Source organism: Schistocerca cancellata, chromosome 12 (genome assembly GCF_023864275.1).
Source record: "Schistocerca cancellata isolate TAMUIC-IGC-003103 chromosome 12, iqSchCanc2.1, whole genome shotgun sequence".
Classification (NCBI taxonomy): Eukaryota; Metazoa; Arthropoda; class Insecta; order Orthoptera; family Acrididae; genus Schistocerca; species Schistocerca cancellata.
This window is the reverse complement of record NC_064637.1, coordinates 153426683-153440350: the sequence shown is the minus strand read 5'-3', so window position 1 is coordinate 153440350 and position 13668 is coordinate 153426683. Positions and strand designations below refer to the sequence as shown.

At 41.2% G+C, this 13668-nt stretch overlaps 1 protein-coding gene across 1 annotated transcript in view; it reads right to left on the bottom strand.

Moving 5' to 3' along the window:
- Nucleotides 1-13668, bottom strand: part of LOC126109709 (charged multivesicular body protein 5) — a 41242-nt gene that overhangs the window by 15585 nt on the left and 11989 nt on the right. Inside the window, exons 3-4 of the mRNA XM_049914762.1 lie at nucleotides 11979-12144; nucleotides 8288-8515 (exon numbers count right to left, since the gene is read on the bottom strand). Coding sequence (XP_049770719.1) covers nucleotides 8288-8515; nucleotides 11979-12144 — 394 coding nt within the window. The remainder of the gene's footprint in view (nucleotides 1-8287; nucleotides 8516-11978; nucleotides 12145-13668) is intronic.

Genomic DNA, 13668 nt, shown 5'->3' with positions numbered 1-13668 from the left:
CACTACTCTCAGGTCAAGACGGTGGCTCTAGCTATTGTGTATGAGGTCATCAAATTTCACCTTTTCTTGTATGGCACCAAATTTCAAATAATTATGGGCCAAAAGCCATTTGTTTCTGCCTGGGACCCCAATAAGATGGCCCACAGGGTACAGCAGTGTGTCTTACACCTCTCCAAATACCACTACGACATCCATTTTTGCCCCACTAGGTACCAAGAACACGCAGATGCTTCATCCTGGCTGCCAGTCGCCCTGGCTCTCCAGTTTGAGAGACATTCGTATATTTTCATTTGGATATCACCTGCCGCCAAGCAGTACACGGGTTTCTGATCACTAGTACCCAGGTCGCCGACGCTACTGCGTGTGACCCATCCTCAAACAGGTCATGCCACTTGTCCAGCAAGTTTGACTGTCTCATCCCCTGAGCCAGGCTTATAACCCATTTCATAACTACTTCATGTGTTGCGTCATCATCTCTCGGTCTCAGATGGGGTCCACCTCCTCCCCACGGACTACGCAGCTCCCATGGTAGTTATTCCTGGGAGATTGCCACAAAAGGTCTTGCAGCTGTTACACGATTGTTGTTGGTGTGTTTCCCGCACCAAAGCCTTGACTCACAGACATGTACAGGATTGGCATTGACAGGGAGCTGTAGCATTTGGTTGCAGACTGTCCCCAGTGGGCTAGTCAACAGATGGCTCACAAGGCTTCGTTCTCCTGATGGCCTGTAGCTACGTAGCCCTGGGAACACATCCATATAGATTTGAAGGTCCATTTCTGGATGTGTTTAACCTGATTGTCAGTGATGCATTTTCGTGTTTTCCGTACATGGTCTAGCGCTTCTCAGCCACTACTGAAATCACTATTTTTCCTCCGAGAGGATTCCCAGTTACTCTCGTTTCCGACAAGGGACCTCATTTCCAGTCCCTGGCGCTTTGTGATTTCTGATTTCTGTGCACGGTCAAGCACTGGCCATGTTTGCTCCACTCCCTTTCACCCCCAACCTAATGGAGAGGCAGAGCGTATGGTTCACACACACTCAGACGAAAAAATATCTGCAGTAATTTCCCACAGAGGAGGCATTAAGGGTTTTTACGCTGGCCAACCAGATGACTCCTACTGATTCCCATTAACACTGCCGGCTTTCTCCACAACACCACTCGCAGGTGCTGTTCCATCTGGAATCTTGCCCGCCATCATGTTCTGCTGTAAAGTTTCTCACCAGGAACGGAAGTCTGGGCATGTGGTTTTGTTTGGCACCCTCTCTAGTTACTGGCAATCATCATGCGTCTGAATGGCCACAGCGTCTACACCCTTTAGACTGGGATCAGAAGGTCCGGCACCATCGAAATAAGCTCCGAGTCTGGGTAGACACACACTCACTCCCATTCTGGCCACATCACTACCTTCGCTGGTGCCCCAGTCGCTGGGTGCCACCTATCCACTGGTGTTCCAGCCTCCTCTTCTGCCTGCGTCAGTGCCTCTGCCTGAGGAGGGTGAGAGTCAACGGCTGCCAGTGGCGGCTCTGGCACCCCTCCAGCCGGTAGACGTGCCCCTCGCGACCTCCATCTGTGGCGGAGTCACTTCCACCTTCCCCACCGCTGCCAGACACCGCAGGGAATCCCAGCTTGGACTGTTTGTTGCCAGTCCTGCTGTCTCTTGCTTATATATATGGGTTCATCAGGGCACTCCCTGTACTGGACACTTTCACCTGTGTTCTAGTGACCAGGAGTTGCTCTCCCATCTCGCCTCCACGGACATGGAAGCCACCCCCACATCCTCGTCACCTGCGCTGTGCCCGTGAAGCTGCAACGATCAGTCCCTGATAGGGGAGGGGTGTAGTGACCCACGAAGATTCCACACTCGTAATCCGGACACACAGTCATACGCTGCGCCACAGGAGTCTGAAGATGCTACCATAGCACAGGCCACCACTCTCAGATGAGCACGCAGCCGCTCCTCAGGGAACTCTATTGGCTGGCCGACGGCTGGTAAAAGTGGACCCGGCCAGCCTCGCTCTCAGTCATATGTTGACATTCAGCCTACGTTTACCAAACTAATAGTGCAGCCACTCTGTGGCAAGTGTGTTCTTGTACAAGTGTTCTACACTCAATAAAGTGTTGTGTCTGTTATGATCTGTGTGTTCTTGTGGTCAGAACAAGTACTTCTTCATTTCTTGGTGCATCAACAAGTTTCAAGTGATCTTTCTGAGCCCTGCCCATCTTGAGGAATGTGCTAAGAGAAGTACTAAATGTTACAAATAAAAATTAGAATGCTACACTGAGCGATATAAATACTAACTGGCAGTGAAACAGAGGACTTACAGTAAAAAACAAGAAGTTATGCCAGACTTATTGCACTCTTCACACCTAGTCAGTATAAACCTTCTCATCCACATCTACTGAAATTCATAAACAGGAACAAAAAATGCACCTGGAGAATTCTGATTATTTTAGGCATACAACCTGTGTAACATAACTTGCATTTACCTTCGCAGAAAGTGACAATGATATCTTCTTTACAAACATTTTCAATATCAGACAAATAAGCCAATTTTTACAAAAAATACTGCTCTTCAGGCAGAAGTTCCTGCAAAACAGTCCAGAGTTACTTGAAAACCGCTTCAAGAGAAGCAACAAACAATAGCATGTCAAAGTTGTATTGACTAAGATAATGCTCTTTTAAAAAAAATGAAACACCACACATAAATGACTGTTGCTTCAATGATTTACACTAGTGACAGAATGGTACTTCATAAAAAATACTACTATGCTTAACATGACCTAACTGCAAGTTAAGTATATTCATAGACACAAGTAACTTGGTAATTCTTCAAAACTGCTACTATTTCATATTACGACAACTCCATGAAGTTGTGCTGAGGAGTGTGCTGAGGAGTGCATTTCCAGCAGTAATATAAATGTTTCTCTGTTATACTCTGTCTCTTTGTAAGCCGTAACATGATGGATCTTAACTCAGACACATTTTGCTTTCAGTTAATAAAATCTTTAGTGGGCATAATGAAATATAATTAACATCATAATCCTTAATTAAGTATTGTGATTTTTAACCCAGTACGAGACACTAGCTAACAAAGAAGCAGTGATCTGATTCCTCCATTACTGGCTTCATCTGGTTAAGGCCATTTCCTGGTGCAGCTGTATAGTATGAATTCTTATGAGATTCATCAAAACACAGGACACCAGCAAAATTCACAATGTATATTACTTCAATGAGCATTGAAACAAATGAGCTACGTGGATTGTGAATCACTGCTTTATAATATATGTTGACATTCACTTGCTTATAAAGGGGCTGGTGCATGGCACACAGAAACATTTAAAGAGTTAACACCAACTTTTGAGTGCCTGCTCTTTTTCTAGTAGGAGAGTACGACACACACACACACACACACACACACACACACACACACACACACACACAAGAGAGAGAAAGAGAGAGAGAGAGAGAGAGAGAGAGAGATCCAAATATACACACTCATGGAGGCAACAAGCAACGACTTTCACTGTTGTCACGAGTATGTACATTTGGGTGTTGTCGTGAATGTTTGTAATCTTACTAGAAGAAGACAACAGCTCGAAAGCTAGTGTTAATTCTTTTCTATTATGTGCTTCTATGCACCATACACCAGTCCTCAATGCGTGAATGTTTGCATTTTCCTTATTTTATGTATTTTTCCGTCCACAGATCGTGGTCTTTTGGTAGCGTTCTCGCTTCCCGCACACGGGGTCCCGGGTTCGATTCCCGGCGGGGTCAGGGGTTTTTCCTGCCTCGTGATGACTGGGTGTTGGGTCATCTTCACCATCGTCATTCATCCTCATTACGGTTGGAGGAAGGCAATGGCAAACCACCTCCACTAGGACCTTGCCTAGTACAGCGGTGCGGGTTTCCCACATCGTTCCCTACGCTCCTCGGAGTATGGGACCTCACCACCACCACCATGTATTTTTCCATCCAGGAATTTCCATATTGTTATATGTTGATGTTCATCATTTTTGATGTATTGTATTGTGACAGTGAATTACAGCTACAACAGAAGACAGCAGAAAACTGGTACATTGGATAACTACAATAATCTTGTTTGACTGTGTTTAGATAAAAACATTTGAGGCACTGAGAACCATTTAAGTGCATATCATAGAAACCAGTAAGACAGCTATACGTGAATGTTCATACGTACAATGTGGGTCTACAGCACAGATAAACTTGACTTACCATAAGATCAACAGACACCGGAGGCATGAATAAATGCAAAAATCTCACTACTGATTACGATATGCTTTAGGCCCCTATGGTTCTCAGTGCCTCAATTTATACACTGTAGTTTCAACTTTAGTTATTAAGACATCTTGAGAATATTTCCTTGTATCTGATACACAGCATCCATCGTTTAGCTGTCTACTATATATAGGATATACTAGGCATTCAAGCTCAAGCACGTGATGCGTGTTCCGAAACTACTGTAAAGGTTACAGGAAGAACTCGCACTGAACAGACATTTCAGCCTTGTAACAAGTACAGGGTAATCACCTATTGAACAGAACCGCTTTGTGGCGTGTGGCCAACTGGCAAGGCCACCTGTAGTGTCTGATGTGCAGATGACAGGAGGTCCACAGTAAACACAGTACAGTTTGTCACACCTGTTATTTCTAATATACCTAACAAACACTTAAAAAGAAAAGTAAATTAATCACACATGTGAAGCAAGGAGATACTAAACTGCCTCATTACATTCCCCATGCATTTCTGACACCTGCTTGGGAAATTAGTCATTATACTCTGCATTTTCCTCTGAGAAATGGGAGTAATTTCTTGACAAATGTTAATTTTAAGTTCACCTAAAGTATGTGAATTTGATTTGCACAATTTCATTTTCCCCACAGGAAATCTAGCAGGGAATGAGGAGGCCACATGTTATTGATAACTATTCTCTCTAAACACATCATGAGTTTCCTGTAACGACAAGCTGGCTTTGTGTGTCATTGCAGTCCTGCTGGAAGTTGACGAAAGCATGTTCTCTCTTACTTAAGGACATCTGCACAGGTTGGTAATCCCTTTTTATTCATATGAAAGGTGCCTTTTAGCAGAAATTATTAAAAAAAATTATATAGGTTTTGTACGTTACCCATTTCTAACCAATTTACCAGAAGCATTTCAAAAAATATTGATCAGTTTTAAGACAATGATACTTATTGAAAACGTGGACATCAAAATAAGAAACTGTTTACAATTTTCTATATGCGTAAGGCTCTAACTTCTTTGAGATTTACAGAATACGAAAACCTCTACGTTAAAATACGTACAATGCTTGGTTAGTATATCCTCTAATTTTGAACAAATTCTGGCAAACAGAAGCTAAGAAAACGTATACTTTACTCTTAAAAAATACAACTTGTGGAAAACAGACAGTAAAGTTGTCAATGAAGTCAAGTTTTATAAGATCGGTTAGTGCATTCTCTTCCTCCTCATCTTGTAATGTCCTTTTTTCCTGCTCGTCTGTGTTACCTTGATCTTGTTTAAAGGTCTCTAACAGCTTTCTCTGATGGCCTAACTCTTTTTTTTATCATAATTTAACATATATTTCACTGTGAAATGACCAACAGTTTGTAGCAGTCTTTTCAGGACTTCACACCTAGCAACATTTCCTTCACTGATCACTGCCACTGCTTCACAGACACCAAAATGCTGTGTACTAATTGCCACAAACACAAAAACTGTCTTGGGAATTCTGGCCCAGATTATACTGCTGATGGAATCATTAGGATTCTGGGTGCAGCCATAAAGGTATTTCTTCAATAGTCTTTCTTACATCTGACAAACCACTGAAAATTTTTCTCAGGACCTCTAATATGGCAAAAGGTATAGTTAGTTTGTGAATCAATTTCTCACAATTTTGCTGTGCTCTGCTGTATTTGCACCATTAATCACTTCTTGGAGGGCACAGTCTATGGATGGATTTATCGTCTTTTGAGGAGAAGTTAAACAAAATAGGGCCCACAGCTTTTCTATCTTCAACGCTTCAAACTTTTGCCTAATACCATGCCACAATAATTTTGGATTTTATCTACGATGGATTCTGTGAGTCTATTATTACCAACGAATCCTCTGCCACCTTCCAATTTCTTTCTCTAGTATGCAGTTTTCAGTCTTCGCAGCCTCGTACCCATTTGTTTTTGTGCATGACCTATGCACTCCAGGTTAGTGATAGTTACATTTTCTCCATATAGCTTCTCTTCTTTAACTGCTTTGAAAGCTTTTGAATCCCCACCTCCTAAATAACTTGTGAATCTTACATTCTTCGACTGTTCAGATCCTTGAAAAATGGTCATGGCCACACAGTGTTTTGTTTAAACGTATGAATAAACAAGAAATAAGGCAATAATACATGAAACAAACAGAAACTGAAAATTTTCAAGATTTCATCTGGAACAAAACCCCTTAATTGTGAGAGGGGGTGGGAGGAGAGGTGGGGGGCACAAGGGGGGGGGGGGGGGGGAGCCACAAAATGCATTCCACATATCCCCCATTGTTAATTTTGTCGTGGAAGGAAAAGAGGTCTATTATTCTCTCAACACTAGCAGCACCTCACAATCCTATTTTTTGATTACATAGGGGTGTCTCATCTTCTGTGAGTATTTATGTGACTTGTAGGTTTCCTTTCAAGAACACTTCCTGTTTCCTGAATTTCATTTATCAATCGATCAATCGTACTCCAATTATGAACATGAAGAGCAAGAAATTCCTCCTGAAATAAAATCCTTACTGCATGTGCTGATTCAGTGCTCACATAGGAATTGTACACGAATACTCTTCGGATAATACAGTACTCTTATCATGTACAAGCTTTCTACAGAAACAAAGGCCTCGCAGTGGATGGGAAATACACTCCCCGCCAAAACTGCTGGCACTGCGAGGAAAAAATCCCTTCAGGCAGTTGTGTTACGAATTGATCGCCCTATATTTCACATACAGTAAAGAACTAAATTATGGGTACTATGCTTCAAATATAAGAACGATATCTCATCAAACTGATATTGCTTACTTAATAAGTTTTCATTGGGCTAACGTTTTAAATGAAATACATGGTCAATTTTCAACAGACAACATTGTTTCTGGGTGTGTTTCTAAAAATATTACAGACATATTCCGTCTCAGTTCTACACTCAATTAATAGCTACTTCCATTGATTTTTCTTCACCATTCCATGAAAGTTACACCTCTTTTGAACTTTCTCAGTTCTGCTTCACTTCTATCATTGCCCAACAACATTTTACTTTGCCTGCACCACATCAAACAATGATTTTAATAATGGCTTGACCATTAGCTGGTTCCCTCCTGACAAAAGCTGCCGTACTTCTGTAAGACAAACTACTTCTTCATTACGAGTGCAACATTACTGATGAATTTCAATGGTCAATTATTAATGGTGGATTCAAAAATTTTGTGTCTTTTTCCTATTCCATGTGTTACATGAAACTGTTGGAACTCAACAGCTAATGTAACACAAAGCGCCAATTGCTGGCATGCTTTTGGTGTTTCATGCCTATTTTTTTTAATGATACAATCTTACTAGACCGTCTGCAAAGAGTTTTTGAGCACTAGAGTTGTAGTGAAGAATTTCTGAGCTTTATTCAGTGTATGAGTCAGAGTAGCAACTGCGAGCCAGTATGTATTCCTTCATTACTGATTCAGCTAGAACACTAATAGGTTGTGGTGTCACACGTTCAAGTCAGCATCAATAATATAAAATAGTGAGCTTGATGAGAAAAAATTCACAATCCGTGCACGAAAATTACACAGATTTTGAGCTAACAGTACAATTCTAGTGTTGTGTGACAGTTACCTACGAATTAATTACTAATCATATAAACAACTGGCAAGGGATCTGATGCAACTGCACTGCTTAAGGTTTCGAGTGGGTTATTAATGTGGGGAACATTAGTACACAGAAACAGAGCTATGTAATGAACAGTGTATTTTTTTACTGCTTAGCTGAACAGTTTTTTAGCTCTTATAATGTAAGTTTAATTAAACTAAGATAAATTGTGATTTTGCTCTTACACATTTACCTTGGTAACATAAAGACAGCTATCCTTTACAAACGTACTAAGTGGGCTGTGCGCCCCCTCTTGTTACGAAAAATGGCGTGCCCACTCTAGGATTAAGGATACTGATGAAGGCTTCACAAAAGTGTACAGCACTTCACCCCTTATTAATGCAAGACAGTTTTCAGCAAAAATTAATTTACAAAGATAGGACACAGTACCTTGTTCCGCAAACTGTCAGCTCCGGGTTCCTTATCAGGAGCAGTCGGGGCCTTGACCGCATCATCGAGATAGGAAGTGTCATCGTCGAGAGCTATTTCGTCACCCAAAGCGTCCAACTCAGCAGCCAATTCGTCGTCATCAATCTCGGGCATGCCGTATGAACGTCCCAGAGCCTCCTGCACTTCTTCTGCTTGATCCAACAGGTCTGCCATATCGTCTTGCACATCCTTCAATGAGAAGTGGCACACACGTGTACTCCACATCACACAACTCTCAGAAACAGATCAACTGAACTTGTGAAAATCTTGTGTTTCACAATACACACAATGAGAATGGAAACAGGTTCACAAGTAATTTAAGCGACATCAGTATTAGTGTGATATTTTTCCACCATCAGCAGGCATTCAGCAAACATTATATCTGATCATGAAATACAAAATCATCAGGAACATGAATCAACATACTTTATGACTGCAAAAATGGAGCTATAATGAACTGCTTCTGTAGCTCACACTAATAATAATCAACAGAGCTTTACTTGCCAAGGACAAATTGCCAAGTTCTAGTTCAACTAAAAAACATTGCAATTACATGAATAACAGGGAAGTTGTTAGTTTCACAGAAAAACTGATCCTCCCTTAGTTATACGAAAATACTGCCGCTTATCTACCACTGTGGCCTATGCTGTGAATTTGCCTGTAGGCCATAAAGCAATTAAATAGAGTAGTACATAAATCTTTGCTTGAGGAGATATGGTCCTTGCAAGGCAAAGTATATTACAAGAGTTTTTGCTTTAAAGCAGTTTTTTACCAAGGCAGGTGGATCACTTTCCACATATTTCCATTTGCTATTCCTGTGCTACTTGTGAGTTACATCAAACATTTTGTTTATGCTCTAAAACTCAAACAAAAAGAAACTCATACTTGATCTGAACAGGCCTCAGAATGCCCAACAGAATTGACCGACTGCCGTATCATTCTCAGCAGTCAGTCAAGCGTCATTGGATGTGGATGTGGATATGGAGGAGCACCTAGTCAGCACACCACTCTCCCTCAAGTTGCCAGTTTTCATAACAAACTTCTCAACTGGCCTCACACGGGCTGAGTGCACCCCGCTTGCCAATGACACTAAGCAGACCTGGACGGTCACCTATCCTAGTGCTAGCCAAGCCCAACAGCACTTAACTTCCATCATCTAATGGCAACAGGTGTTACCTCACAGTAAAACTGTTGGTGTTCTGGAACACAGGTTCCTATTTTCTCTCACTATACAAGTCAGTCCCTGAGGAATCCTTTAATTATGTTCTGTAACTCATAGGTAGATCTCCTTTTTTTATCACCACCATCACTCACTCAGTAATTAGGTCTTAGACCTGTTTTGGCTAGATAGCTGGTGCCTACAAGGCGGTACAAAGAGCTTTGTGTGATCGTAGGACATGGGATCAGCAGATTGCTAATCCCTCCAGCCATTATTGCCAGCAAATGAATCCTGAAAATGCTACTACTTCTTTATTCAAGCAGCTCCTCATCTGACTTAATGAGGCTGAGCTGACCCTGTTCCAGATATCCATACCTGATGGATCCACAACCACACACACTCTTGCACTTTCTCGTCCATTGACACCCACACACGTCTTTCTTCGTTGCCGAAGGTGTGTAAGTCCTAAGATAAAGGATCAGGGCTGTATGGAGGATGTTGCAGTGTTTCCCAACCAAATCACTGATGCATGGTCTAAGTCTGATTGGCAGTGTGGGGGAGGGCAACTGTAGGGGTCCTCTGCTTGTAGAGTTCCTTGAGCATGGAACAACAATCAGTGTGCAGAACTATGAAAACACTTTGCAGAAACTGTGATGCACAATAAATTCAAAATGGCCAGGAATCATCCTGTTGCACTTCAAGCAATGTGGCTGGGAAACAATGCAACATCATCTGTACAGACCGGATCTTTCACAGTGTGATTTTCATATCTTTTGCGGACTGAAGAAAACCATGCGTGGATGTCTGTCTCAGTTGGATGAGGAAGTGCAAGAGTGGATGAGGTTGTGAATACGTTATCAGCCAACTGCGTTCTACAACACAGGAACTGCTCATCTTGTCTCCCAGTGGGATAAATGTCTTAATGTGTGTGGTGATTACTTTTGAATGGAACCACACCATGGTTCCATTCCACTGGGTGTTCAGTTTTCACTTGACTGTCTCTTATACATAAGAATTCCAAGAGTTCCAAATATGTAGGTACGTAAAAGGCGTGACTTAACTCATTCCTCCATGTTCTATAAATCCTTTCAATAAGGACAACCTTGAGGAAACATGCAACAAATCAAGGTATACCTGACTTGAAACTTTCTGGCAAATTAAAACTATGTGCATGACCAGGACTCTAAACTGGGACCTCTGACTTTCATGGGTAAGTACTGTCTCTACTGAGCTACACAACCACTTCCCACAACCTGCCTACACACTGCAGCCAGTGACTACTCTCCTAACTTCCAAACTTCACAGCAGTTCTCCTCCATACTGTATGGGACTAGTAGTCCTGGAAGAATGAAGTGAAGCTGTGAGGGCAGATCGTCAGATGTATTCCGATAGCTCACAGACCGTAGACCATTTGCCTGCAAAAGGCAAAGGTCTCACATCCGAGTCCCACTCCAGCAAACAATTTTAAATTTCCAAGAATTTTCAAATCAGCACATTCTGCTGCAGAGTGAAAATTCATTCTGGAAGGTATACCTACATTACCACATTGTAAGACACGAACACCTATTGTTATTAATATCTCTATGACTTACTTATTAACAATAACTGTTTTGACAACAGTACCAATTCTTTAGAAGGAAATCTCTTACAATACCAGAAACTGCACAAATTGTGCATTACTGACAAGAGGTTACGACAGTGAGGTAAACTTTATGGAGCAAAGCAGATGAACTGAGTTCTTTGATTAACTTACCAAAACACTTTACAAAACATTCTACTTACTACGTAATCAACATTACTTGTATTTATTTCCGGTCGACTGTTTGGCACAATGATAGAGCATATGACCGCAGATTATGAGGTTGTGCGCTCAAATCACATCAGGCTCATCACAAAATTTTCCCTGCATAGGACTCCTACCAAGTTGTGTGTGTGTGTGTGTGTGTGTGTGTGTGTGTGTGTGTGTGTGTGTGTCTCTCAAGTCTTAAGAGCACTCAGGGCAAAGGTTATCAGCATCCTTATAAATATTAAAACTAATGAATTTGGGTAGAAGGGCTAAAATGTTCACACACCACAAGGACTAAACCTACAAAATGACTCCTTTCACCTTATTCACGCTGACCAAGTTCAATTTTCAAATCCGCATGGGACTTTACTTGTTGGGGTAACTGGTGCGGGGTGCACTTAACCTTGTGGAGCCTACTGGCGAGATGCTAGAGTGAAAAGTAGCAGTGAGAAGGTTCCGAAAGCTGACAATGGCTGGGAGTTATGTGAGCTGATCCCACAGCAGTTCGTACCACTTCAAATGAAGTCACTGGTACGACAGAGACCTGTCAGCATTTTTCAGAACTAGGAGACTAATCAAGAAGTTTAGTTTTAATATACACGAGTTATAATTATTCCATAAAATTTCAGGAGCAGCAAACCTCTTCCACATCTATAACTCTCTTGTCTTCTGCCTGCCTGTACAGAGAAAACACTGGGAAAATGTACCTCAATTTCATCAATGTTGAGCTTCTTGAACTCCTTCTGCATTTGCTTTGCACCGGCCTTCATGGCTGCCACAGTGGCGTGAGTGTCTTTCAATGTCTGAGTTGCATAATTGGCCTGTTCCATGTTGAACGCCTGCTGTCTCAAGTTGTCCACTTGCTGTTCGTACCTGAAACATGAGTCCTCAAAGCGATTTTTAAAATGTCAGTGTGTGGTAAAAATTATATGCACACCTGTGGTGCCCTCTTATGAAGGTAGATTATGGACTGTGAAAAAATAGAAAAAGAAGAGAGTGAAAGTGTTTGAGGCATAATGCTTAGGACGTTGAAAATTAGATAGACTGACAAGAAACTAGGAGATTCTCGGAATAATCAAAGATAAGATGAATGTGTAGAAAACACTGACAAGAAGTAGGGGCAGGATGATAGGACATGTTAATACATTAATAAATAAGTTCCACGGTATTTTTTGGGGGTGTCGAGGGTAAAAATGGTAAGGGGAAACTGATACTGGAATATATCCAACTAATAACTGAGGATGTTGGGTGCACCTGCTGCTCTGACATTAAGAGGCTGGCACAGGAGAGCAATGATGGGCAAAAAATATCAAAATTTTTTCACAATATATTGATATATATATGCCGATATCTAAATTAACAATATATCAATTAATCAATATCAAATATTGAAAGAGATATTCTTTCTGTCTGTCTTTTCTAGACTCGGAGGCACTGTAGTTTTAACACATTTGGTGACAGCACTGTTTGAGAATGATGGAAATTACCAATCCCCGCTATTAACTACGATGCAGAATGTGCACTCTCCTTACCCCACGAGTGCTTGGAACAAGAAAAGATAGACACACTGTAAAAGTAATGTAGACTTGGCACAAAAGTCACACACGTTACTGCACTGGAACTTAATGGAAAATGGACCCTTTTTGTCTAAAGTTTCATGTTAAGTACAGTAATACATGTGCAGAACACCTATCAAAACTGCTTAAAACCCGAGACTTATCACGCGTGAAGATGAGCCAAAAATATCCGTATTTCACAATGTATCCTACATCTGTGAACTAATTTATTTTCTTTAAGAAAACCAGTCTTTCCTCACCCCTCACGTACAACAATCAGAGGATCCCTTTCCCAACAGGTGCCTTAAGGCCCCCACTTTGGCTCGAATTCTGCATGATGTACAGTTGTGAGTAACCCAAGTTTCACACAAATAGAATATAAACCGCATGTCACTTGAACTACACAGTGAATTTATTGCCCCCAAAAATTTTATTCACGAGGTTGCTATGTTGTCGTGATTAAGTAAAAATTGTCTACCGTCATTTTGATACTTGTATTTCAATCCTATATCATTTAATATGTCTCTCACTGACCTAATAGATCTAAAAAAAATTATTTTTGCAACTAACTTTTTTCTCAATTTTTCTGATGTTGGGTCCTTGGCATTGTCATAAAATTCACGGACTGCCCATATGATGTAGTCTTTATCAAAGTTGTTTAGTTTCGTTAGAGAACTGTAACTAGACAACTACATATGCTCAGCATTTTTTAATATTAGAGACAGAGCATTACACAAGACTAGGCAGAAGTGTAAAATTAGCACACTTTCAGCTACATGACAGAGCTGTAGTCTGCAACAGTCGTCATGACGTGGGGTGTACGAAATTATGTGGTGGCACA